This window comes from Zea mays, chromosome 10 (assembly GCF_902167145.1).
Source record: "Zea mays cultivar B73 chromosome 10, Zm-B73-REFERENCE-NAM-5.0, whole genome shotgun sequence".
NCBI lineage: Eukaryota > Viridiplantae > Streptophyta > Magnoliopsida > Poales > Poaceae > Zea > Zea mays.
Genome location: NC_050105.1, coordinates 1,191,085 through 1,216,522, shown reverse-complemented (window position 1 = coordinate 1,216,522; position 25,438 = coordinate 1,191,085). Strand labels below are relative to the sequence as shown.

At 52.3% G+C, this 25,438-nt stretch overlaps 2 protein-coding genes across 2 annotated transcripts; one reads left to right on the top strand and one right to left on the bottom strand.

Moving 5' to 3' along the window:
- Nucleotides 1-7,064: 7,064 nt before the first annotated feature.
- On the bottom strand, nucleotides 7,065-18,623 carry LOC100037818 (suppressors of mec-8 and unc-52). Its single transcript, NM_001112518.2, has 12 exons — nucleotides 18,505-18,623; nucleotides 18,324-18,406; nucleotides 17,669-17,806; nucleotides 17,532-17,581; nucleotides 16,940-17,054; nucleotides 16,182-16,230; nucleotides 15,992-16,081; nucleotides 9,501-9,569; nucleotides 9,310-9,433; nucleotides 8,632-8,981; nucleotides 8,053-8,442; nucleotides 7,065-7,575 (listed from the first exon to the last, which is right to left on the bottom strand). The coding sequence occupies exons 2-12, from the start codon at nucleotides 18,368-18,370 to the stop codon at nucleotides 7,300-7,302; spliced, it is 1,698 nt and encodes a 565-aa protein (NP_001105988.1). The 5' UTR covers nucleotides 18,371-18,406; nucleotides 18,505-18,623; the 3' UTR covers nucleotides 7,065-7,299.
- Nucleotides 18,624-18,744: 121 nt separating this feature from the next.
- Nucleotides 18,745-20,838, top strand: LOC103640655 (uncharacterized). Its single transcript, XM_020545641.3, has 2 exons — nucleotides 18,745-20,440; nucleotides 20,511-20,838. Exons 1-2 carry the CDS (start codon nucleotides 19,488-19,490, stop codon nucleotides 20,719-20,721), a joined length of 1,164 nt encoding a protein of 387 aa, XP_020401230.1. The 5' UTR covers nucleotides 18,745-19,487; the 3' UTR covers nucleotides 20,722-20,838.
- The last annotated feature ends 4,600 nt before the right edge of the window (nucleotides 20,839-25,438 follow it).

The following is a 25,438-nucleotide window of genomic DNA, read 5'->3' as shown; positions in this document are numbered from 1 at the left end:
AGAAGGTGATGAGTGAGGTATCCGTATCCCGGAGGCGTAGGAGTCCCTCGGCTCGGTCAGCCTTGGCTGCTTACGTGTACTCCGTCGTTTTCAGGATCCACTTTTCGAAGTAGTCAAAAAGCACGAAAGATATTCTGGCAGAAGAGATCTTTTTTCGAGGAAAATTTCGACGCAGAGGGGGTTGCCCCCCTTTTAGCCCCCGAGAGAGGGTCGGGCTCTGCCGAGGCGAGGCCAACCCTTCCTTGATGACTAAACTTTGCGTGGGTGCGAGGTATATGAACAACTTGAAAACATCTTAAGGGTAGAAGCGACGTAGCTGTTGGATGTTCCAAGCGTTGCCGTAGACCTCGCCTTAACTGTTGGCCAGCTTGTACGTTCCGGGCTTCAGAACCTTGGTGATGACGAACGGTCCCTCCCAGGGGGGCGTGAGCTTGTGCCTCCCTCGGGCGTCTTGTCGCAGCCGAAGCACCAGGTCGCCCACCTGGAGGGCTCGGGGTCGGACCCCTCGGGCGTGGTAGCGTCGTAGGGATTGCTGGTACCGCGCCGAGTGTAGTAAGGCCTTGTCCCGAGCCCTCTTCCAGCTGGTCTAGCGAGTCTTCTCGGCTAGCTTGGTTGCTTTGGTCGCTGTAGGCCCTCGTCCTCGGGGAGCCGTATTCCAGGTCTGTGGGCAAGACGGCCTCGGCCCCGTAGACTAGGAAGAAAGGCGTGAAGCCCGTGGCTCGGCTCGGCGTTGTTCTCAGGCTCCAGACCACCGAGGGGAGTTCCTTCATCCATCGCTTGCCGAACTTGTTGAGGTCGTTGTAAATCCGAGGCTTGAGCCCTTGTAGAATCATGCCGTTGGCACGCTCCACTTGCCCATTCGACATGGGATGAGCCACGGCGGCCCAGTCCACCCGGATGTGGTGATCCTCGCAGAAGTCCAAGAACTTTCTGCCGGTGAACTGGGTGCCGTTGTCGATGATGATGGAGTTCGGGACCCCGAAACGATGGATGATATTGGTGAAGAACGTCACCGCCTGCTCGGACCTGATGCTGTTCAGAGGTCGGACCTCGATCCACTTGGAGAATTTGTCGATGGCGACCAGCAGGTGCGTGTAGCCCCCGGGCGCCTTCTGCAAGGGGTCGACGAGGTCCAGACCCCACACAGCAAAGGGCCAGGTGATGGGTATCGTCTGCAGAGCCTGGGCAGGCAGGTGGGTCTGCTTCGCATAGAATTGACACCCTTCGCAGGTGCGGGCAATCCTAGTGGCGTCAGCCACCGCCATTGGCCAGTAGAAGCCCTGTCGGAAGGCATTCCCGACAAGGGCTCGAGGCACTGCGTGATGGCCGCAAGCCCCCGAGTGTATCTCTCGCAGGAGTTCCTGACCTTCGGCGACGGAGATGCATCGCTGAAGGATGCCTGAGGGGCTGCGGTGGTAGAGCTCCTTCTCATCGCCCAGCAAGACGAACGACTTGGCGCGTCGCGCCACCCGCCGAGCCTCGGCTCGGTCGAGGGGTAGCTCTCCTTGGCGGAGATATTGCAGGTACGGGGTCTGCCAGTTTCGATCAGGCATGGCCCCGCTTCGCTCCCCCTCGATGCGCAGTGCCTCACCCTCGGAGGCCGAGGGTACCTCGGGTTGAACCGAGGGCGCCTCGGGCCGAGCTGAGGGTGCCTCGGGCTGTGCCGAGGACACCTCGGGCTGGACCGAGGGCGCCTTAGGCTCGGGCGTGTCGTTGATCTTGACGGAGGGTTGATGCAGATCTCGGGAGAAGACGTCTGGGGGAACCGTTGTTCGCCCCGAGGCTATTTTTGCCAGCTCGTCCGCAGTCTCGTTGTAGCGCCGAGCGATGTGGTTAAGCTCGAGCCCGTAGAACTTGTCTTCCAGGCGCCGAACCTCATCGCAGTAGGCCTCCATCTTCGGGTCGCGGCAGTGGGAGTTCTTCATGACTTGGTCGATGACGAGCTGCGAGTCACCGCGGGCGTCGAGGCGCCTGACCCCTAGCTCGATGGCGATCCGCAACCCATTGACCAGAGCCTCATACTCAGCCACATTGTTGGATGCCGGGAAATGAAGGCGCAGCACATAGCGTAGGTGTTTCCCGAGGGGCGAGATGAAGAGTAGGCCTGCGCCGGCTCCCGTCTTCATCAGCGACCCGTCGAAAAACATGGTCCAGAGCTCCGGTTGGATCGGAGCCGTCGGTAGCTGGGTGTCGACCCATTCGGCTACGAAGTCCGCCAAGACCTAGGACTTGATGGCCTTCCGAGGGGCGAACGAGATTGTCTCGCCCATGATTTCCACCGCCCACTTTGCGATCCTGCCCGAGGCCTCTCGACACTGGATGATCTCCCCTAGGGGGAAGGATGACACCACAGTTACCGGATGAGACTCGAAGTAGTGTCGCAACTTCCGCCGCGTCAGGATCACTGCATACAGCAGCTTCTGAACTTGTGGGTAGCGGATCTTGGTTTCGAACAGTACCTCGCTGACGAAGTAGACTGGCCTCTGAACGGGCAATGCATGCCCCTCTTCTTGCCTCTCGACCACAATCGCGGCGCTAACCACCTGAGTGGTCGCGGCGACGTAGACCAAGAGGGCTTCTCCGGTAGCTGGGGGCACCAAGATAGGCGCCTTTGTGAGGAGCGCCTTCAGGTTCCCGAGAGCTTCCTCGGCCTCAGGGGTCCAAGTGAAGCACTCGGCCTTCCTTAAGAGGCGGTACAGAGGCAGACCTCTTTCGCCGAGGCGTGAGATGAAGCGGCTCAGAGCCGCGAGACATCCCATGACCCTCTGTACGCCTTTTAGGTCCTTGATGGGCCCCATGCTGGTGATGGTTGCGATCTTCTCCGGGTTGGCTTCGATGCCCCGCTCGAAGACGATGAACCCCAAGAGCATGCCTCGGGGCACCCCGAAGACACACTTCTCGGGATTGAGCTTGACGCCTTTCGCCTTGAGACATCGGAATGTCACTTCAAGGTCGGAAAGGAGGTCAGAAGCTTTCCTCGTCTTGACTACGATGTCATCGACGTAGGCCTCGACCGTGCGACCGATGTGTTCGCCGAACACATGGTTCATGCACCGCTGGTACGTCGCGCCCGCATTCCTCAAGCCGAACGGCATGGTGACATAGCAGTACATGCCGAAGGGCGTGATGAAAGAAGTCGCGAGCTGGTCGGACTCTTTCATCCTGATTTGGTGATACCCTGGGTAGGCGTCGAGGAAAGACAGGGTTTCGCACCCAGCAGTGGAATCCACGATTTGATCGATGCGAGGCAGAGGGTAGGGAACCTTCGGACATGCTTCGTTGAGACCAGTGTAGTCTACACACATCCGCCATTTCCCCCCTTTCTTTCTCACAAGCACAGGGTTGGCAAGCCACTCGGGATGGAATACCTCTTTGATGAACCCTGCTGCCATTAGCTTGTGGATCTCCTCGCCTATCGCTCTGCGCTTCTCCTCGTCGAATCGGCGCAGAGGCTGCTTGATGGGTCGAGCTCCGGCTCGAATGTCCAGCGAGTGCTCGGCGACATCCCTCGGTATGCGGGCATGTCCGAGGGACTCCACGCGAAGACGTCGACGTTCACGCGGAGGAAGTCGACGAGCACTGCTTCCTATTTGGGGTCGAGCCCGGAGCCGATCCGGATCTGCTTGGAGGTGTCGCCGCTGGGGTCGAGGGGGACGGCCTTAACTGTCTCCACTGGCTCGAAGTTGCCGGCGTGACGCTTCACGTCTGGCACCTCCTTAGAGAGGCTTTCCAGGTCGGCGATGAGGGCCTCGGACTCGGCGAGGGCCTCGGCGTACTCCACGCACTCCACATCGCATTCGAACGCGTGTTTGTACGTGGGGCCGACGGTGATGACCCCGTTGGGGCCCGGCATCTTGAGCTTCAGGTAGGTGTAGTTGGGGACGGCCATGAACTTCGCGTAGCATGGCCTTCCCAGTACCGCGTGGTAGGTTCCTCGGAACCCGACCGCCTCGAACGTCAGAGTCTCTCTTCGGAAGTTGGAGGGCGTTCCGAAGCAGACGGGGAGGTCGAGTCGTCCGAGGGGCTGGACGCGCTTCCCGGGAATGATCCCATGGAAGGGCGCAGCGCCTGCTCGGACGGAGGACAGATCAACACGCAGGAGACTGAGGGTCTCGGCGTAGATGATGTTGAGGCTGCTGCCTCCGTCCATAAGGACCTTGGTGAGCCTGACGTCGCCGATGACGGGGTCGACGACGAGCGGGTATTTCCCCGGGCTCGGCACGTGGTCGGGGTGGTCGTCTTGGTCGAAGGTGATGGGTTTGTCGGACCAGTCTAGATAGACCGGCGCCGCCACCTTGACCGAGCAGACCTCCCGGCGCTCTTGCTTGCGGTGCCGAGCTGAGGCATTCGCCGCTTGCCCACCGTAGATCATGAAGCAGTCGCGGACCTCGGGGAACTCTCCTGCTTGGTGATCTTCCTTCTTGTCGTCGTCGCGGGCCCTGCCACCCTCTGCGGGTGGCCCGGCCCTGTGGAAGTGGCGCCGAAGCATGACGCACTCCTCAAGGGTGTGTTTGACGGGCCCCTGATGATAGGGGCACGGCTCCTTGAGCATCTTGTCGAAGAGGTTGGCACCTCCGGGGGGCTTCCGAGGGTTCTTGTACTCGGCGGCGGCGACAAGGTCCGCGTCGGCGTCGTCGCGTTTCGCTTGCGACTTCTTCTTGCCTTTTTTCTTGGCGCCGCGCTGAGTAGACGCCTCGGGAGCATCTTCCGATGGGTGGCCCTGGGGCTGCTTGTCCTTTCGGAAGATAGCCTCGACCGCCTCCTGGCCAGAGGCGAACTTGGTGGTGATGTCCATCAGCTCGCTCGCCCTGGTGGGGGTCTTGCGACCCAACTTGCTCACCAGGTCGCGGCAGGTGGTGCCAGCAAGGAACGCGTCGATGACATCCGAGTCGGTGATGTTGGGCAGCTCGGTGCGCTGCTTCGAGAATCGCCGGATGTACTCCCGGAGAGACTCTCCCGGCTGCTGTCGGCAGCTTCGGAGGTCCCAGGAATTCCCGGGGCGCACGTACGTGCCCTGGAAATTGCCGGCGAAGGCTTGGACCAGGTCATCCCAGTTGGAGATCTGCCCCGGAGGCAGGTGCTCCAACCAGGCGCGAGCGGTGTCGGAGAGGAACAGGGGGAGGTTGCGGATGATGAGGTTGTCGTCGTCCGTTCCACCCAGTTGGCAGGCCAGGCGGTAGTCCGCGAGCCACAGTTCCGGTCTCGTCTCCCCCGAGTACTTTGCGATAGTAGTCGGGGGTCGGAACCGGGTCAGGAACGGTGCCCGTCGGATGGCCCGGCTGAAGGCCTGCGGAACGGGTGGTTCGGGCGAGGGACTCCGATCCTCCCCGCTGTCGTAGTGTCCCCCACGCCTGGGGTGGTAGCCTCGGCGCACCCTCTCGTCGAGGTGGGCCCGACGGTCGCGATGATGGTGCTCGTTGCCGAGGCGGCCCGGGGCCGCAGGCGCGGTGTTGCGCGTGCGCCCGATGCAGACCGAGGCTTCCCGCATGAATCGGGAAGTCACGGCATGAGGTTCCGAGGGGTATCCCTGCCTTCGGGAGGCTGAGCTCTCGGCCCGTCGGACCGCGGCGCCTTACAGGAGATTCTTGAGCTCCCCTGGATTCGCCGACCCTCGGTGGTTGACGGCTCCGGCATCGCGCGGAGAAGCATCGCTGCTGCAGCCAGGTTCTGACCGACCCCACTGGATGCGGGTGGTGGCCTGACCCTGACGTCATCGGCGATACGGTGCTAGAAACCCTGGGGCAGGTGACGTATTTCTCCGGTCGGGGGTTGGCCCGCCCATGCCTGCCCGACGTCCCGGCGGATCGGCTCAAGCGCTCCTGCTCCCTCGTCGAACCTGGCCTGCGCCCCGCGGACTTGCTCGAGCTGTGGGTCGTGACCCTCCGCCGGAACGGGGACCACAGCTAGCTCCCAGGGGATGTCAGCGCGAGGCACCGGCCTAGGGAGATCACCGTCCTCCGGCATGCCGAGATGATTGCCTTCGGAGGGACCCCCTAGATCGGCGTGGAAACATTCGCGGCTTGGGCCGCAGTCCTCGTCGTCGAGGCTGCGGCTACCGTCGGAACAGTCAGAGAGGCAGTAGTCACATGCGGTCATGAAGTCCCGCATGGCACTAGGGTTGCCAAGTCCAGAGAAATCCCAACAGATGCTGGGGTCGTCATCTTCCTCGGACCCAGAGGGCCCGTAGGTCGAGACGTCCGTCAGCCGATCCCAAGGCGACCGCATGCGAAACCCTAGAAGGTTCGAACTCGCCTCTACGAGAGCGCCCGCCAAAGCGAGGTCGCTAGGCGGGTTGAGGCTGAATCCAAATGACGTAGGATGGGAATCGGTCGGTACCTTTCGATCGACGAGCGGCAACATAGTCACGTCGGGGACTGATTGCACCATCGTCTCAGGTACGAGGGCGACGTCCTGCAAGCTCTCCGCGAGCGCGCTGGCGTCGTCCGCTTGCTCGGGATTGGCGTGTCGCGGGGAGACGGCGCTCGTCTTCGTCTCAGGCGCGAAGTCGATACCCGGTACGCCCCTCGTTGGGGTGCCGGCGCTGTCGACTCGCTCGACAGCCAACGAGGCGCTGCCTCCTGCTTGGCCTTGGTTGCCCTGCCTTCCCCTCCGTCGGCGGGGGAGAAAGCGGGACGAACTCGGAGGTCGTTCTTCCACCACGCGGGGAAGACGTCGTCGATTCCGCCGCCGGCGGGCGGGCTGTCGGCTACCATTGTCGTTGTCGCGCGGCGGTGGAAGGAGTATTGTGTCGCAGCTGCCGTCGAAGGACATGAACTCAAGACTCCCGAAACGAAGCACCGTCCCGGGTCGGAGTGGACTGATCCCTGACTTAATCGCACCCATCAGGCCTTTACAGCTTTATGCTGATGGGGGTTACCAGCTGAGAATTAGGAGTTTTGAGGGTACCTCTAATTATGGTCCCCGACAAAAAGCTATATGTTTAGTTCAAATAACTATTAACTTAGATTATATAAGATCATGATAACTTAGAATATGATTCTGAATTAAACTAGAGAAATCTATAGTTTTCAGAAATCTATTGTGCTAGTGTACTCGTTCAGTTAAGATTTTAGATTTTTGACATTTTATACAATTTCGATATGTCTTACAAGACAAACAAAATCACCAAGGATCATTCTGTTCCTGTTAAAATATCGACCACGGTTGTAAAGTTTTTGACATGTATTATGTCCTGATGCCACCTTAAATGAAAGCATCATGATACAGCTGCCAGCTAAACACCATCGTAACTCTCCCGTAGAATGCCATAACCAGCAGGAGAAACGAAAAATGACAGCTTCAGCCACGCTGTTTCTTCGAGCTAGGTAAATCATCGTCGTAGTGACCGCCATCTTCCGCCCCATCTTTCTCGCCCTTCTTCCTAGCCAGGATCTTGTTGATCTTGTGGAGGTCATTAGTGAGCTTCTGGTCCTTGTTCTGCTTCCTCGTCTTCCTGCCGTCCTGCATCTTCACCCCAAACTGGAAGGCAGCCTTTGGCATGGCTTCTTTCTGGTCGTTGTACTTGGCCCACTCCTCTTCAGTCTCAAAGTCCCACCTGTGAAGACGGCCCTTTGCCTGCTCAAGAATCGTATATCAGAATACACTACAGAGATGGTCCAAAAGCACCAATGATAAAAGTGTATGTACCATTCCACAACAGAAGTGCAACATAATCAATGGCTGCTATATCACAAGTTAAAACAACTGAACAACAGATGTACAAGCTAAACAACCAGAACAATATAATATCAGGACAACAGTCTTGGGGTTATGCTCAATACTTGACCGAAGAGTAACTAAAAAGATCTAAAAAAACAGCTACAGCACCTCACTGTAAGTTTTCAGAATACTCAAATACTCCTACATAATGAAGAAAAACGATGCACAATGAGTTTTCAGTGCAAATTAATTAAAAAGCAAATGCAACATAATAAACAATAACTAAGTGATGCCTAGCTTATGCACTTCAATTTCATAATAACCCTTGCCACCAGCATATCATTGTATCTGCAAGGGAACTTTTGTGCATAAGATCTAAATCATTTCCCTTACCCGTCCACCCATATCCATCTTCGATAAATCATCTTCATCATCGCTTCCTGCAATCTCATTATTATACTCCTGGTACCCAGGATAACACTCTGAGTAACTATCTGAAATAAAATTTGGATCTCTCTCCCGTGCATCTTTTTCCCTCAGCTGATTAAGCCTTTGATCATCACGTTTGAAAACAGAACCTAAACCCCGATCCTTGTCCGCCTGAGTCATGAACCTCGGATCCTGGGATATACTAGGGTCCGCTAACACATCGTATTCCTGGGTGCTTTGCTGCACATACTGTTCTGGATAACCCAACTGCTGTTCCGCATACACATAGCTTGACCAGTCACCTTGATATCCAGCAGCTGCCATCTGAGCTTGAACAGCAGCATCGTACGTGTTCTGGCACCAGAAAAGACACTAAATATTATGACCAAGTTGAATAAAATGCAAATAAAACTAAAAACAGGTTATAGCAGTCCATGAACATGGAGAGGTAACAAATACACCACCAGCCTCTAACATTGAAAGTGCACAGCAAAAATTACAGGTATCCACCAGAACTTAAGTCACTAAACATTTTAGGCTTACCGGTTGTTGCCAAGCTTGAGCAGATTCAGATGGTGGAACTGGGCCATACAGCGGTTCAGTGAAATTGGACTGCTTCTGATGGTTATGTGGGGATTCATCCATATCAGAGACAGGGCTCTGACTCATTTCCTTGTTAGGAACTAAATAGTCAACTCCATCTCCAACAAAAATGTCATCATCATCTTCTCTAGAAACAGGGACTGGTTGTTTCTCCTTCCCATTGAAATTATTGTTCCGAGGGGGTGGAGCCGGTGGTGGTGGCATATCTGATTGATGTTTCAGAGTAGAACCATTAGTTTGGGAAGGTTTTACTGACTCGCCATAGTCACCACTTGCCAAATTGCTCTTCCCTGCATTGTAGCAAACATAGTAAATTAAGTCATTAATAAAATACCTAATCCATCAAGCATCTGAAGCTAATTCTTCAAAGAATACTAATGATACAATTGAAACAAAACTCATGCACCCTAGCAAAACTAACAAGTTTACTTTTAGTTCAGTTGTGCTGTCCTAACATCATGTCATCATGACTGGAGGGAGTATGTAACTAAAACTGCTTTAGTTCTTCCAAACAAAACACTTAGCATACTTCATAAAGCATTTATCATGAAAGCTTTTCTGTTATCAGATTCTAACTCAGCAAGATGCCTAGTATATTAGTTATTCTCACGAACACACCTTTTATATCTCTCTCCTTTTTCTTTTTCTTCAAGACCTTCCCTGATGATCCAAGCCGAAGGTATGTCATAATTTTAGCAATTCTTTCAAGTACTGAACCATCCACACTGACAGTTACCATCTCCTGCAAAAATAAGATCAGGAAAGTTACAAAACACTCCAACATGGGATATGTCATATTGTCAGAATACCTCTGGAACTGGACAATCAGCTTTGCTCCTATGAAGAGTTGTTGGAATATCATTGGTTACTCCCTCCTCCTGATTGGATTATAAAAGTATAATTACTATGCCTTATAAAAAAAATCAAACTCAAAATAAAAGGAGACAGATGAAATGATACAAAAAAGTTGGAATACAAAAGAAGTGAAAGGGCCTCTAGCGTAATGGTTAAGGCTACTATCAAGGGCGTTAAGCCCTCGAGCAGCTGGACCGCGGCTACGTAACTCGTATCCGCCGTCCGTCTTCTCCGGCGAGGTATTCCTCCGCCGTAGGCTTAGAGAGTGCAGGGAGATGGGAGATAAAGGTGATATATTTCTTATTCCCTTCATTGCCTCATGGTTCCATATAAATAGGCCACTGGCCCGACCAACTAGGTAACTTCTAATTTAGGAAATGACTTACTTGGAAACCCTAATTTAGGAAATGACTTATTTGGAAACCAACTCCCCTCCAATTAAGGCCTATCAATTTGGCCACTAATCTAGCCACTTTCCTTGGACGGACCTTCCTTGGTTGAGCTGCTGCTACTTTCCTCTTTGGACGAACCTTCCTTAGGTGAGCTGCTGTTGGCGCCTCCCTTAAACGCCCTAGCATCAGCCCTCCTGGCGTCGCGGGCCCGCGTGTAGGTGCGGCCCCACATGACATCTCTCCCCCCCTCGAGGTCCAGCTCGTCCTCGAGCTGAAAATCTGGGTAGGTGGCGCGAAACTTGTCGAGGTCCTCCCAGGTCGCCGAAGTTTCTAGTTCGCCCCGCCACTGGACCAGCACCTGTTGAACACCTCGTGCCAGGCGAGCGCGTTCCACCCGAGCTGGCTCTGGAACAATCGCCCCATGATGGATGTCGGGTAGGGGCGGTGGGGCGGATGGAGGTGCCCCTACAAACTTCTTCAGGGTGCCCACGTGGAAGACGTCATGAATGTGGGCCTGTGTTGGTAGCTGCAGGCGAACGGCGACGTTGTTGATGAGCTCGATGACGCGGTATGGCCCTAGGAAGCAGGGCTTCAGTTTGCCCGATGTCTGTTGTGGCGGTGAGGACGGAGCTCGCTGGCGAAGTCGAAGGAGTGCCCAGTCGCCGACTGCATATGTCACTGGCCGGTGTTGCTTGTCGTAGTGGCGTTTCTGCACCGCCTGTGCCTGCTCGAGGCGATAGCGCACATCGGCGAGGAATGCCTCGCGTTCCTCCATGTTGCGTGCGACCGCATCCACCCTTGTTTCACCAGGCTCATAAGAGCGGATGGAGGGCGGGTCACGACCATACACCACCCGGAATGGCGTCTCCCGGAGCGAGGACTGGTAGGCCGTGTTGTACACGTATTCGGCCCACGGTAGCCAGTGAAGCCATTGTCGAGGACGGTCGCCTGTGAAACAGCGTAGGTACATAATGATGACGCGGTTGGCCGCCTCCATCTGGCCGTCGGACTGTGGGTGGAAGGCGGACGACATGTGCAGCTTAGTGCCCATGAGCCGCATGAGCTCACGCCAGAACGTCGAGGTGAACACCGGGTCGCGGTCGGACACCATGGATTGCGGCACGCCATGGAGGCATACAATGTCGGCGAAGAAGGCCTGCGCCACCGACTCGGCGGTGTATGGGTGGCCGAGGGCGATGAAGTGGCAATACTTGCTGAAGCGGTCGACGACGGAGAGGATCATCGACTTCCCGTTGACACGGGGCAGTGCTTCAATGAAGTCGAGGCTGATGTCTGCCCAAACGACGGTGGGAATCGGTAGTGACATGAGGAGACCTGTCGGGTGAAGATGCTCCGACTTGTACCGCTGACAAGTGGGACATGCCCGTACGAAGTCCTGCACCACACTCCGCATGTTGGGAAAATGGAAGTCACGACGGAGGCGGTGTAGTGTGCGCTGGACGCCCTCATGTCCATCATTATGGACAGCCGCCACAATCTCCTGCAGAAGTGGCGAGGCCAGTGGGATGTACAGGCACCTGTCGTAGAGAACCATGTCGTCGGCCACCGCCCATGGATCAGTGCGTGTGCCTGCCCTGACTTCGTTGTGGATGGCAGCCAGAGCGGGCTCAGTAGCCTGGGCGTGTCGGAGACGGCTGATGAAGTCGAAGCGGGGAGCTGAGATTGCCTGGAGAGTCCCCGTGCCGTCCTCGTCGGTGTCGCGGCGCGAGAGCGCGTCGGCCACCGTGTTCGTTGCTCCTGACTTGTACTCAACGGAGAAGTCGAACCCGAGGAGCTTGCCCACCCAATGATGCTGCGGAATGGTCGCCAGGCGCTGATCGAGGAGGTACTTGAGGCTGTAGTGGTCTGTCTTGACGACGAAGCGTCGCCCCCACAGATATGGCCTCCAATGTCGTACGACAAGCACAAGCCCGATGAGTTCGCGCTCATAGGCCGCTAGGGAGCGATGGCGGGGCGCCACCGATCGGCTAAAGAAGGCGATCGGATGAGCCTCCTGTATGAGCACCGCCCCGAAGCCATAGGTGGACGCGTCGCACTCCACGACGAAGGGCTTGGTGAAGTCCGGTAATGTCAACACCGGTGCTGTTGTCAATGCCCTTTTGAGGGCACTGAAAGCGGCGGTTGCCTCGTCGGACCACATGAACCCCTCTTTCTTCAGGAGTGCCGTGAGGGGTGCTGCAATGGCGCCGTAATTGTGGACGAACTTGCGATAGTAGCCTGCCAAACCGAGGAAGCCACGCACAGCTCGCGCCGAACGAGGTTGGGGCCAGTCGTGGATGGCCTGAACCTTCACGGGGTCCATAGCGACGCCAGCCGCTGAAATGACGTGGCCGAGGTAGGCGACGGAGTCAACACCAAAGGAGCACTTGGACCTCTTGACAAAGAGTCGGTGCTGGCGCAGGGTGTTGAGGACGACGCAGAGGTGCCGGAGGTGGTCCGCCCATGAGGTGTTGTATATCAAGATGTCGTCAAAGAAGACAAGCACAAATCGGCGGAGGTAGGTACGCAGGACGTCATTCATCAAAGCCTGGAATGTGGCAGGGGCGTTGCACAGCCCGAACGGCATCACCAGGAACTCGTAGAGGCCGTCGTGGGTGCGGAACGCCGTTTTATGGACGCCCTCCTGCCGCATCCGCACTTGGTGATACCCCGACCGCAGGTCCAGCTTGGTGAGAGGCGTGCGCCATGGAGCTCGTCGACGACCGGAATCGGAAACGCGTCTTTGACAGTGAGCGCGTTCAACGCGCGGTAGTCGACGCAGAAGCGCCACGACCCGTCCAGCTTCTTGACGAGGATGACCGAGGAAGAAAACGCTGAGTCACTGCGGCGGACGATGCCCTGGTCGATCATGGCGGCGCACTGCCGCTCAAGTTCGTCCTTGTGCGCTGCAGGGTACCTGTACGGTCGCACCGTCACCGGGGAGGAGCCTGGCTTGAGGACTATGTGGTGCTCGCGGCCCCGTGCTGGAGGTAGTCCGATCGGCTCAGTGAATACATCGGAGAAGGCGTGTAGCAGCCCGTCGATGAGGGTGTCGTCGGTTGTGGCGGCTAGGAGAGTCGGAGCGGATGGAGGTGCCACGCCGCGCCAACAGACGTCCCGCCCCTCCCACTGGAATGCCATGGTTCGGGCGGTGAAGTCCCATACAATGGGCCCGAGCGTGGCCATCCAGTGTGTGCCGAGGACGACGTCGTACCCGGCTAAGGGCATTACGAAGAGGTCGACGCCGAATACCATGCCGCCCACGTCGACCGGAGCTTGGTGAAGAACGCCCGGGCAGGCCACGCGCTCCCCTTTGGCCACCGTTGCCGTGAGTCGAGGTCGCGGCTCGATGGTCAGCCCGGAGCGTCGTGCAGCCGCTTCCCCGATGAAGCTGTGTGTTGAGCCCGTGTCGATGAGCGCGACGAAAGTAGCGGCGCCGACGATCACCTGCAGTTGTACCGTATTGCCGACGAGTACCCCTGCGACGGCGTGAAGGGAGAACACCGGTGTCTCCGTGTCGGGGTCATCCCCCGTGGCGGACTCGTCGGCGGTGTCCAACTCGACGCCGTTGATGTAGAAGATCCGCGTACAGACGCGGTTGTGCCCCCGTGTGTAGCGCTCGTTGCAGTTGAAGCAGAGGCCCTGCCGACGGCGCTCCTCTTGCTCCTGCATAGATAGGCGTTTGCACCCATCCGCCATGACCGCGGGCGTGGCTGCCTTCTCCGCCGGCGAGGCAGGCAGAGCTAGTCGCGGTGCAAGGGACGGCAGCAGGCCACGGGTCGCGCCCTTGGGAGGCGGCGGTGTATATTGTTCCCGAAGCTCCAGCTGGCGCGCCAGGCTCATGGCAGCCGCTAAGGACTGCGGGTTGCGTACCTGGACGTCAAGGCTGAGCGGGGGACGGAGACCCCCCGTGAATAGTTGGACCTGTTGTGCCTCGTCGAGGGGTCCTGCACGTGGAAGGAGCGCCTGGAAGCGGTCCTGATAGTCCGCGACGGACCCCGTGCGGCGGCAATCAACCAGCTCAAAGAGAGGCGCGACGCGGAGAGGACCGTAGCGCAGATTGAGCAACTCCTTGAACCGGCGCCACGATGGAGTACCCTCGTCTGTCTGGACCTGGATATACCACATCTGCGCCCCGTGCTCCAAGTTGTAGGATGCCATCCAGACCTTTTCCTCCTCCATGATGCGCTGCTGATGGAAGTAGGATTCGCAGCGGTTGATGAAGATGAGAGGATCGATTTTACCATCGTACCGGGGAAAGTCCAGCTTTTGGAACCTCGGTGGCCGGTCCCCACGGTGCTCTCCGTAGCCGATCTTGTGGCCTGAGGCGGACGTGCGGTCGGCTGTGAGGCTGGCGATGGCCTGGGCGTTGGCCGCGACGGACGCCTGCAGTGACTTGAGAGCCTCGGCAAAGGCCTTGAAGTCGTTGGAATCGCCCATGGCTGGAACGCAGGACGCCACAGAGGACGTCGGTGAGGTTGGTGCTGCGGCTAGGGGTGGTGGTGAGGTGGTGGCGGCTGGCGTAGTGGTGGACTGGGAAGAGGATCGCCGGGATCGTGATACCAGGTTGTCAAGGGCGTTAAGCCTCGAGCAGCTGGACCGCGGCTACGTAACTCGTATCCGCCGTCCGTCTTCTCCGGCAAGGTATTCCTCCGCCGTAGGCTTAGAGAGTACAGGGAGATGGGAGATTAAGGTGATATATTTCTTATTCCCTTCATTGCCTCATGGTTCCATATAAATAGGCCACTGGCCCGACCAGCTAGGTAACTTCTAATTTAGGAAATGACTTATTTGGAAACCCTAATTTAGGAAATGACTTATTTGGAAACCAACTCCCCTCCAATTAAGGCCTATCAATTTGGCCACTAATCTAGCCACTTTCCTTGGACGGACCTTCCTTGGTTGAGCTGCTGCTACTTTCCTCTTTGGACGAACCTTCCTTAGGTGAGCTGCTGTTGGCGCCTCCCTTAAACGCCCTAGCATCAGCCCTCCTGGCGTCGCGGGCCCGCGTGTAGGTGCGGCCCCACATGACAGCTACTGAGTAGCACCTCCAGGTCTCGGGTTCGATCCCCCTCGGGGATCGAACTTCTGGCTTGGTTAAAAAAATCATCTCGATTTGCCACGCCCACTCCCGGGTTACGTCCTGCGCGCCACCCTCCGGCTGGGCTGTTGCAGAGTGGGCGGTGGCGACCCGCTAGTGATGGGGGGCCAGGGTTCGGGGATTTTCTCGGTCGGGACCATGTTTAGGTCTCTTCTTAATATAATACTGAGAGGGCGGCCTTTCCCTCCCCGGCCAAGTTTTTGGAATACAAAAGAAAAGAATTCGACAATACTGGCAACTTCATGGGTTATTCTGAGAAAATCTATGGAAAGGATATGATTTCTGGTTTGTGATTCATGGTTTCCCCTAATAGAACATGAAGACAGAGAAAGTACTGTATTTAGCAATTATGAGGCTATGATGCCCCTGCAATGACAATCAAACTTGCATGAACTGTAAATCATGCCATCAGAGATAAAGTAAATTAACACTACACTTCAATATAATGGAGCATAATAAAATCACAAGATTATTCAATTCCCAAGTGAGAAATTCAGAAAATTGGTTGAAGTTCTGCAATCAAGTGATCAGCAGAGAAGCAGACACTTTCTTATCATAGAGTGAAACATAATCATGCATTTCGTATACTGCAAAAGACAACAAAAATGATAGGATATGTGTGCTAAGTTCTCAGAATAAGAAGGTTAAATTATGAATATCATAGTAAACCAATATATAAACATAATCTCAATTTCTCCGAATGCTTTGGATATTTATACATAATATCATGTATGTAAGTATAAATGAACACTGATGGGTGGTGAAAATAAAATAAGGGGCATTTGTGATTGTCCCCGCATGCATCTGTTATTTCTGTTGGAGAAAAATAGGGATATTACAATGCCTATAGTTTGTGATTTACAATGCATGAATATTTTGAAATGTATTATAACGAACACCATTATGTAATGAAGCAAATATATTACTGTAGGAATACTTTAAAGGGAATTACCATGTTGTAAATAAATGACATCCGGCCAGGAAGAAACAATTCATTCTCTTTAATTATGCTTTGAGGCTTTATGATCCATTGGTACACAGACTGCAACCAATAAAGAATGAGAATCAATAGCCATGTTGTATTAAATGTTAATGTATGAAGAAAAAACTCACAGAAAATGATAACTAAAAAAGAAACATACCTTTGCAGTTGCGGTGCGGAAGGAGACTGCCTGATCTTCTTTTGCTGCCCTGAACAACAAAAGTGAAAGATAAGTATTATGCTCCCAAAGCACTAGCCACTTGGTGCATCCCGAGTAGAAACATGAGGCTGTTAACAAGTATTGTTATATCTCAAACTGGGAGATGTATGGATATCATATTGTAGCACATGGTGGTGCTAATCATGTCAGGAATTGATATTTCGCTGAGATAATGTTTAGTTGATTACAAACATTCCAAATGGAAAGCAACATTATTGATTGTACAAAGAAAAGGGACCTTACACAAATCTGAATTAGCATGCCAACAAATCAATTGTGCACGATGGCTTCAGGAATGCTGGCAAAGTTATGTAGTACTACAAGTGGTCCAAATGCAAAATATTACAGAAGGTACAACCCTTTTCTTAATTTACAGGAACAAGACATTATTAACATATAAGGCTCTGCTAAAATTCATGAGGAAAGAAATTGGATTTCTTAAATCAATTCAAACTCCATAATTTGGAGCTAGCCAAAAAAGTTTGGTCCACATAATTGTGTCATCATGGAAGTATGGAACCAATTTCTGTACAGGCTTGTTTTCTGTACAAGTGAATACCTGAATAGTGAATACCATGCACATGACAGTCACTACTAGGCATACTACAGCATTCAAAATACAAACTGCATATAGTGACTTTTTTCAACCAACCATATAAGGGAAAGCTATGATAACATGACATAAGGCTGGCAATAACCTTGACTTTGTATCCTTCCCATCCTCTGCCTCAGGTTTCTTTTCAATTTCACTCCGTACTTTATGAAGTAGAGCATAGTCCAAGCCCTTGACCAGATGTGTATGCTCCAAATCACCTTAAAAGCACAAAGTGGAAATGGAACATCAATCAAAGAGCAGCTCATGAGACAGAAACATAAAGAACGGCATCTGAGATTCTGAGTTACCATTACCAGCCAATATCTAATATACAGTGTCACCTTCTCTACCTTTTCCCTGTTTTCTATTACAAGAATTCATGAATGACTGCTTAGGTTAAAGGATCAAGTTGATGCTAACTGCTAGCTCTTTATATTTCACTTGGAGAAATGGTGTTCTGAAACTGAGGACTTTGGTCATTACCAGTTTACCAAATTTATAAGACTGTTAAATTACTCACTTTTTTACATGAGTCGTGATTCAGGCAGCTCATGCGCATGTATGCCCACTTGTTCATATAAAAGGCAGTACAAAACAAAAGTAAGAAGTAGACAACTATTGAACTAGACATGCCAAAGAGAGTTCTGCCACCAAAAGGAAATTGTCTCCTTAAAGAAAGTATAGTCACAACCAACCTCCGAGATATTTGCTTTTCTCAATTGAGATCTTGTGAGCATCTGCCAGCCTGTGACACAAAGATTGCAGATATTAGGATTCCAGAAATCATAAAATAAACTAGGCACAAATGGAAGTGTTGCATGTGATCTATTACCTCAAATCATTCCCAGGAGGTGCCACTGCATGAAACGAACCAAGTTCTGTAGGTTCATAATCTGGGTTTTGATCTTCACGCCGCTCCTTAGCACGATCGCGGTACCTGGGTGTCTCTGGCTCTTCTTTTTTCTCCTCTCTGAATGGAAAACCAGGGGTATTTAGGTTCGCCAACTTACAGGAAGTAACATGAGTCCTAGTTTGCATCTTTAACAATTACTAATTTAGCATGATCACAGGTTCTGATATGCATATCCTACAAGGCTGAAAACACCGTTGATGCATATCCTAAAAGTGTTAAAGGTGACTAGATGGTTAAGCTACAGCAACAGCCGTGGATGCATTAAGTTCCAGACACTCATGTAATGTTGCTACTACAACAAAAGTATTAAGAAATCAACAGTACCATCAAGTGCTGTGGTGGCACCGATGTTTTTTTTTCCTGCATAACAAGTTTCAAACGTAACGAAACACAAATAGCTTCTACCCTCTTCCAGCCTCACTCAAAACTCGTTTGCGTCGTGAACAGAGATATAGCTGGGGGACGGTCTGACAGGCGCTAATACAGTAGGTTCCTTCTTCCAAAGGGAGATGTCCAATCCCCAAGCACATATGCGCGGAACAAATAAAAGAGAAATGTACTGTGGAGCGCTTACTTCCGCCGCATCAACTTCTCCTTATAGTAGTTCTTCTTCGATGACATCTTTTCTCTCCCTCTCTCTCTCTCTCCTCTGTATCCCTGATGGAATTATTTGGAGGAGAAAATAAAAACCTCGACGCACGCAAAAATTATAGGCGCGGCTCACAGGCTCGCCCGGAGACTACAACTTAGGGTACCTGCGGCGGCGGAAGATGAGCGAGGCAACGTGGCTTGATAGCAGGGAGCAGGCTGCGGCGGATTCGGATGGCGGTGCGGCGGGAAACGGAGTGGCGGAGGCAAGCCGGGCTGTGCGGCGGGAAGCCCGAGCAGCGGTGGGAGACGGCACGGAGGCACCGCTGGGTGGGGAGTTATTTGGAGCAGAGGTATCCCGAACGGCGGGCTTCGGAAGTTTGCTATCCTCAACCTTGCAATTGGAATTTTAGTATTATAATAGGCTTCCGATTGGAAAATTGTCTTCGTGGGCACTTTTAACAGTCTCGCCGTCGGTTAACTTGTTCCGGCTCTCGTGCTAAGGATTCCCCGTTCTTCTAAGGATTCCCCGTTCTTCAAAACGGATCTCGTGCTCGCTCTCTCCTTTCTTCCTCTCCCTCTCTGTCCGTCGTCCCCTAGCTCGCTCCTGCTCTGTCCTCGACGAGCTCGCGACTGCTCCGTGCTCCCGGCCCTCGACGGCGCTCATCTCCTCGACGGCGCTCCTCTCCAAGGTATCCTCTCGAGTGCCCATACTTTTTATCTTCTGTGGCGCCCCATACTGCTCCCTGGCGGCTGGCTCTGTCCTCGCCGGCGTTACTGACTGCTCCCGGCAGTCCCCGCGGTCCCGACTGCTCCCGGCAGTCCCCTCGCTCCCGGCGCTCCCCACTGCTCCCGGCAGTCCCAATGCAACCTCCGGCAGTCCCCTCGCCGGACCTCGCAGTCCAAGCAGCCGGCGAATTATCCTCGTCGTTGCCTCCAGGCGAGGTCGTTGGCAGCGACACAGGGGTGGCCCTCAATCCGTCGCCGTTGGTCGATGCTGCTCTGACGATCGACGACGTTGATAACTCTTGGTTGGAGGCACCACCAGCTTGTCCTGAAGATCGGGTTCCTTCTACAGTTACGCAAGGCCATCGGGGATTTACCTAACCTAGCATTGTGTTCTGATGCTTGCAAAGGGCTAACAAATGCAATGAAGGATGTTTTTCCAGAAGCTGAGAAAAGAGAGTGTTTCCGGCACCTAATGAACAATTATGTCAAGCAATATGCTGGATCCGAATACATGTACCCTGCTGCCAGGGCGTACAAGGCAGAAGTATATGACATGTACATTGCAAATGTCAGAAGCAATCCTGATATTGCTGCTTGGTTAGATAGGTTCCATTCCTTGTTGTGGTACCGAAGTGCATTCAACCCTACTATCAAATGCGACTATGTAACAAATAACATTGCTGAGGTGTTCAATAACTGGATAAAGGACTACAAGGACCTCCCTGTTTGTGACCTGGCTGACAAAATTAGGATAATGATCATGCAACTATTTTACAAGAGGAGGCGGATAGGAAGGAGGTTGGAGGGAAAGATTTTACCTTCTATCATAGCACAACTGAATGCAAGAACTAGAGGACTTGGACACTTGGAGGTCATAAAAGGCGATGACTATGTTGCAGAGGTGAGAGACAATGGTGATTGTTTTTCTAGATATGTGGTGAAGGCTCATCTTAGAGAATGTTCATGTAAGGAATGGCAACATACAGGGAAGCCCTGCCACCATGCATTATGTCTAATTACCGCACAGCAATATAGAAATGTAATGATGGAGGAGTTTGTCGACGATTACTACTCAGTTGACATGTTTAGGAAAGCTTATGACAGATTGGTGGAGCCAATTGAAAGCAAATTATTTTGGCCGAAGGTGGATTTTGCAAAGGAGGTTGGTGCTCCACTAGGCAAGAGAGGCGTGGGACGTCAAAGGAAAACTAGGTTCAAGAGTTGTCTAGAAGGTGGGAGTAGTAAAAAAAAGCCTGCAAACGAAAGTGAGAAAGCTAAGAAGATTATTCGAGGCAAATTCAAGTGCCCTAATTGTGGGGAGTTAGGGCATAGGAAGACTAGCTACAAATGCCCCCTAAATGGAACGAAGAAAAGGTACTCTTATAATCTCGTATCTGTTTTTATAAATTAATTTTGGTTGTTTATCTAATAATCATCTGCACAGGAAAAGGAAACCAAGAAAGAACTCAACAAAGAAATGGTTTCCTAAGGAGCCAGCTGAAGCTTCTTCGTCACAGCCTGAAGTAGGGGATTCTGGTCGACACCAAATTGTCTGCATTGATGTTCCACAAGAAACAGTTGGTACTACCCCACAGAAGAGAGTGAGGCGTGCTGTCAAAAAACTGACTCCAAAGAAGAAGATGAACGCTGGCTAGAAAATTAGGACAATGTCATGTCTTAAACTAGTTTCCAGGCTTGTTTGTGATGATGTAATGTATTGAAGTACTTTCTTCAGTTTTCAGATGATGTAATGTATTGAAGCACTTTCTCTAGACTTGTTTGTGATGTAATGTATTCAAGTACTTTCTCTAGACTTGACAACTTATCTTCAGTTTTCAGAAACCACATATTTTCAGCTAGCTTCAGTTCATCACTGTTGCTGTCAGGTGTTTCTACATGGCAACTTATTTTCAGTTTTCAGAACCTCTTTGCTACTGTCTTGCAGGATGACAGTGTTAGATAAATATCATGTCCAATTCTGGGTACATCTGGTGATCCAAATTCTGGGTATTCTCCAGTTTTGGATTGGAACATGCAGCCACTTGTCTATCCAGTTCTGGTGGTCCTAGAGGTGCTGGTTTCAGCCTGCTCGTTTCAGCCACATGCAGCCACCTGTGTGAAGCTTGTCGTAGAGATGAAAGAACGGCTAGCAAGTGTAGATATTCCTGTGCTGGTGGTCGACCTGTTTGGCTGCCACCGAGTTCATATATGTACATGATTCCTTGGACATTTATGGTCGACCTGTGCTGATTGTAGTGGCAGCCAAACATTTTCCTTCGGTGCGTTCGTTCCAGCTGAAACGAGCAGGCTGGTACATATTCCTGTGCTGGTGGCTGCAGCCTGCAGGTGTAGATACACCTTAACTGCCAAATTCTGGGTACATCTGGTGATCCAAATTCTGGGAACAGCTGGTAGTGAAGAAAGCTGGTAAAAACTCTGGGTACAGCTGGTTGACATTAGTTCAGGCAGATACACAATTATTCGAAAAATGCAGTACAACGACAATTATGAACACAAACTTAAACTGGTTTTCACTGAACTGGTTGACATTAGTTCCAATCACAAGAGTTCGAATTACAATAGTTCGAATTACACATTACACATTACAATAGTTCCAATTACAATAGTTCGAATTACACATTACATATTACAACAACATAATCATGGCCACTACATCGGCAATCAGCGATCTCATCGGAGTCACAGACAAATAGCTCAGATAGGCTCACTTCATATAGGACCCTTCATACGGCGATCAGGAATCTCATCGGAGTCAAAAGAAGAGTTGTCCTCATCCGAACCACACAGCTCAGTACAATCACAATGAACATCAGTCTTGAAATCATCGTACATTCCAAGGGCTTCATAATCCTCAAGTAGAGGCTGAGGACCAATAAGAACTTCCTCCAAATCCCTGCTCATAGTGTCTAGACCTTTTGCAATTTGAGTAACATCACTCATGGCATTAATCAGGCAATTCTTGTGCAACATATCCAAATATTCAGGAACATGGTTGCGGCGGCTCAACTTCCTCAACTCATCGGCAGATAATTGCATCTGTCTAATGGCGTCTAAAAGACCATCCCAAACTCGATTATATCTCTGTGCCTACAACCAAATTAATAATGACATTCAATATCATATTATAGTATTCACTGTTACTATAATAACACAATATGTTATTTACAGTAAAACGTACCGGATCATGTGTCCTACATAATCGATGACGCGGACGTAATCTACTAGTGCCATAATCAATGTTGCTTGTGTCGACGATGCCTGTGCGCCTACTCCCTTCTGCAGCTTCTGCGACATCTCTGCGTATGTCGGCCTTAGCAGGTCCAGATCCCATTGGAATGGATCTTGGAGATTTCTCCATGGCCGCGGGGAAGGAACCTACAGGATCTGTGAGCCACAAAAGCCTCGAGGGTCTGATTATCGCTATTGCATTGCACAATCAGTAAATGCAGGAATGGACATGGTATATGATTATTTGAGTGTTCACATGAAATGTATTCTTCAGTCCCTCTGCTGGTTTTGCCTACATTGAAAAATCTACAGAGCCTGTGGAGCAACTGCTCAAAGCTCAACCCATCGATTTGGAAGAGTGGACTGTAACTCTGACACAAAACCGTGCTACTCTCACCCGCCATTCTCACACACCACACTATGGCAAATCTGGAAGCAGGGAAACAAGATTGTTTCTTCTGAGAAGAAGACCGCAGATCCCTAACACGAGTATTTTTATTCTTTGGTCGACGAACGCCGGCGAGGACAGAGCCAGCCGCCAGGGAGCAGTATGGGGCGCCACGGAAGATAAAAAGTATGGGCACTCGAGAGGATACCTTGGAGAGGAGCGCCGTCGAGGAGATGAGCGCCGTCGAGGGCCGGGAGCACGGAGCAGTCGCGAGCTCGTCGAGGACAGAGCAGGAGCGAGCTAGGGGACGACGGACAGAGAGGGAGAGGAAGAAAGGAGAGAGCGAGCACGAGATCCGTTTTGAAGAACGGGGAATCCTTAGAAGAACGGGGAATCCTTAGCACGAGAGCCGGAACAAGTTAACCGACGGCGAGACTGTTAAAAGTGCCCACGAAGACAATTTTCCAATCGGAAGCCTATTATAATACTAAAATTCCAATTGCAAGGTTGAGGATAGCAAACTTCCGAAGCCCGCCGTTCGGGATACCTCTGCTCCAAATAACTCCTGGGTGGGGGTGCGAGCAGCCGAGGAAGCCTGGAGGGCGGAGGCGAAGTGATTTTTTCGATTTGGCCCTCGTATTCCGCTGTTGTTTGCAGCTGGAGCAGCGGACCACACGGGGCGGGATCAGGATGACAGATGACGTGTGTTGATGAGTCACTTAGGTAGTGTTTGCTTGAAGAGCCAAGTAGAACGGAGCCGTTCTGTTCTAGTTTTGTTGTTGTTTCGTTACAAAGGAACTCGAACGGAATGGCTCCAATTAGGTAATATTCTCCTCAGATCCGGAACCATTCCGCTCCAAAAAATCAACCGGACGGAGCCGCTCCGTTCTCATCCCGCTCTCACAGTGAAAGATTGAAAGTCGCCTAGAGGGGGGTGAATAGGGCGAAACTGAAATTTACAAAGTTAATCACAACTACAAGTCGGGTTAGCGTTAGAAATATAAATAAGTCCGCGAGAGAGGGTGCAAAACAAATCGCAAGCAAATATAGAGTGTGACACGCGGATTTGTTTTACCGAGGTTCGGTTCTCGCAAACCTACTCCCTGTTGAGGTGGTCACAAAGACCGGGTCTCTTTCAACCCTTTCACTCTCTCAAACGGTCCCTCGGACCGAGTGACCTTTTTCTTCTCAATCACTTGGAACACAAAGTTCCCACAAGGACCACCACAAGATTGGCGTCTCTTGCCTCAATTACAAGTGAGTTTGATCGCAATGAATAATCAAAGAAAGAAGAAAGCAATCCAAGCGCAAGAGCTCGAAAGAACACAAGCAAATCTCTCTCACTAATTGTAACGCCCCGAATTTTTGCAGTTGAATTTTTTTTCTTTTCTTTACTCGCCAAAATTCGGGCGTTACCTTTTCTTTTTCTTTTTCCCTTCGCTAAACCTTGACCTTTTCCAAAGTTCTAGCGGGATTCGGTTTGGATTTCCCGTGTAAGAAAAACCCTAAATACTTTATGTTGTTTGATGCACCATGCCGAACCTTGCATTTCTTTTGATTGCTTTGAAAGTGCAATTGCATTCATGTAGAAAGATCGGATTTCGAAAGTGAGGAGAAGATCTTTTCTTTCTTTTTTCTCTCTCTCTTTTTCTCTCCTCTTTTTCTCTCTCTCCCGCGCCGTGGGCCGACCCCGGCCGGCCCAGCCGCCCCTGGCGCCCCCCCCTTGGGCCCAATTGGCCCATGCCGCCCCCCCCCACCTCCCCTTTTTCCCCAAACCCTCTCCCTCTCCCTCTCATTTTCTCTCATTCTCTCCCTAGCCGCCGCCCCTACCCGCCCCCTGCCCTAGCGCCGCCCCTGCCCTAAGCCGCCGCCGCCCCTGCCGGCCGCCCCTCGCCGTCGCTCCCCAACGCCGGTGAGCCCTCCTCCCTCTCTCCCTCCTCCCTCCCTCTCTCCCTCCTCCCTCCCTCTCTCCCTCCTCCCTCCCTCTCCCCTCCCCCTCCTCTCTCTCCTCGCCCGGCCGCCCGCCTGGCCGGCGCGCCCCTGGCCGCGCCCGGCCGCCCGCCCGGCCGCCCGCCTGGCCGCGCGCGCCCTGGCCGCGCGCGCCCTGGCCGCGCGCCCCCAGCCGCGCCTGGCCGCGCCCTGGCCGCCCGCCCGGCCGCGCCCCCGCCCCTGCGTGCTGGACCGCCCAGCCGGCCGGTTCAACCGCCCCCCCCCCCTCTGTTTTTTATTTTTTTTATTTTATTTTATTTACTTTCTGTGATCATAGCTATTTTATTTCAGGTAGGCTAATCATTGTTAATGTTATTGAAATATGAAGCTTAATTTAAAATTCCGTTATGCTAATTGATTTATGTAGTTAATTGTTTATCTCGTGCGATGTTGAACAACTTAAAATGATTAGGTTCTCATTAGTGCATATAACGGAATTCTTTTGTTAAGAACCAATTGTAATTGATCGTTAGTGCATAAGATTTAACCCCCTGCGAGACCTTTTCCCGTTTCTTTCTAACCATAACAAATGCGATATCGAATGTCATACTTGATGCATACTCACTTTATTTGTTCCCTTGTATGGTGTACTGTTCTTTTGTATTAAATGTGGATGGATGTATGTATGTTTGCGCTCGCATAGAGAACGATCCGGTCGAAGAGCCCGAGGAATTCGCAGGAGAAGCCCCTGAGCAGCAGTCGGTTGGTGGAGGCAAGTGTCCTTTGACCTATCTCTGTCCTATTCA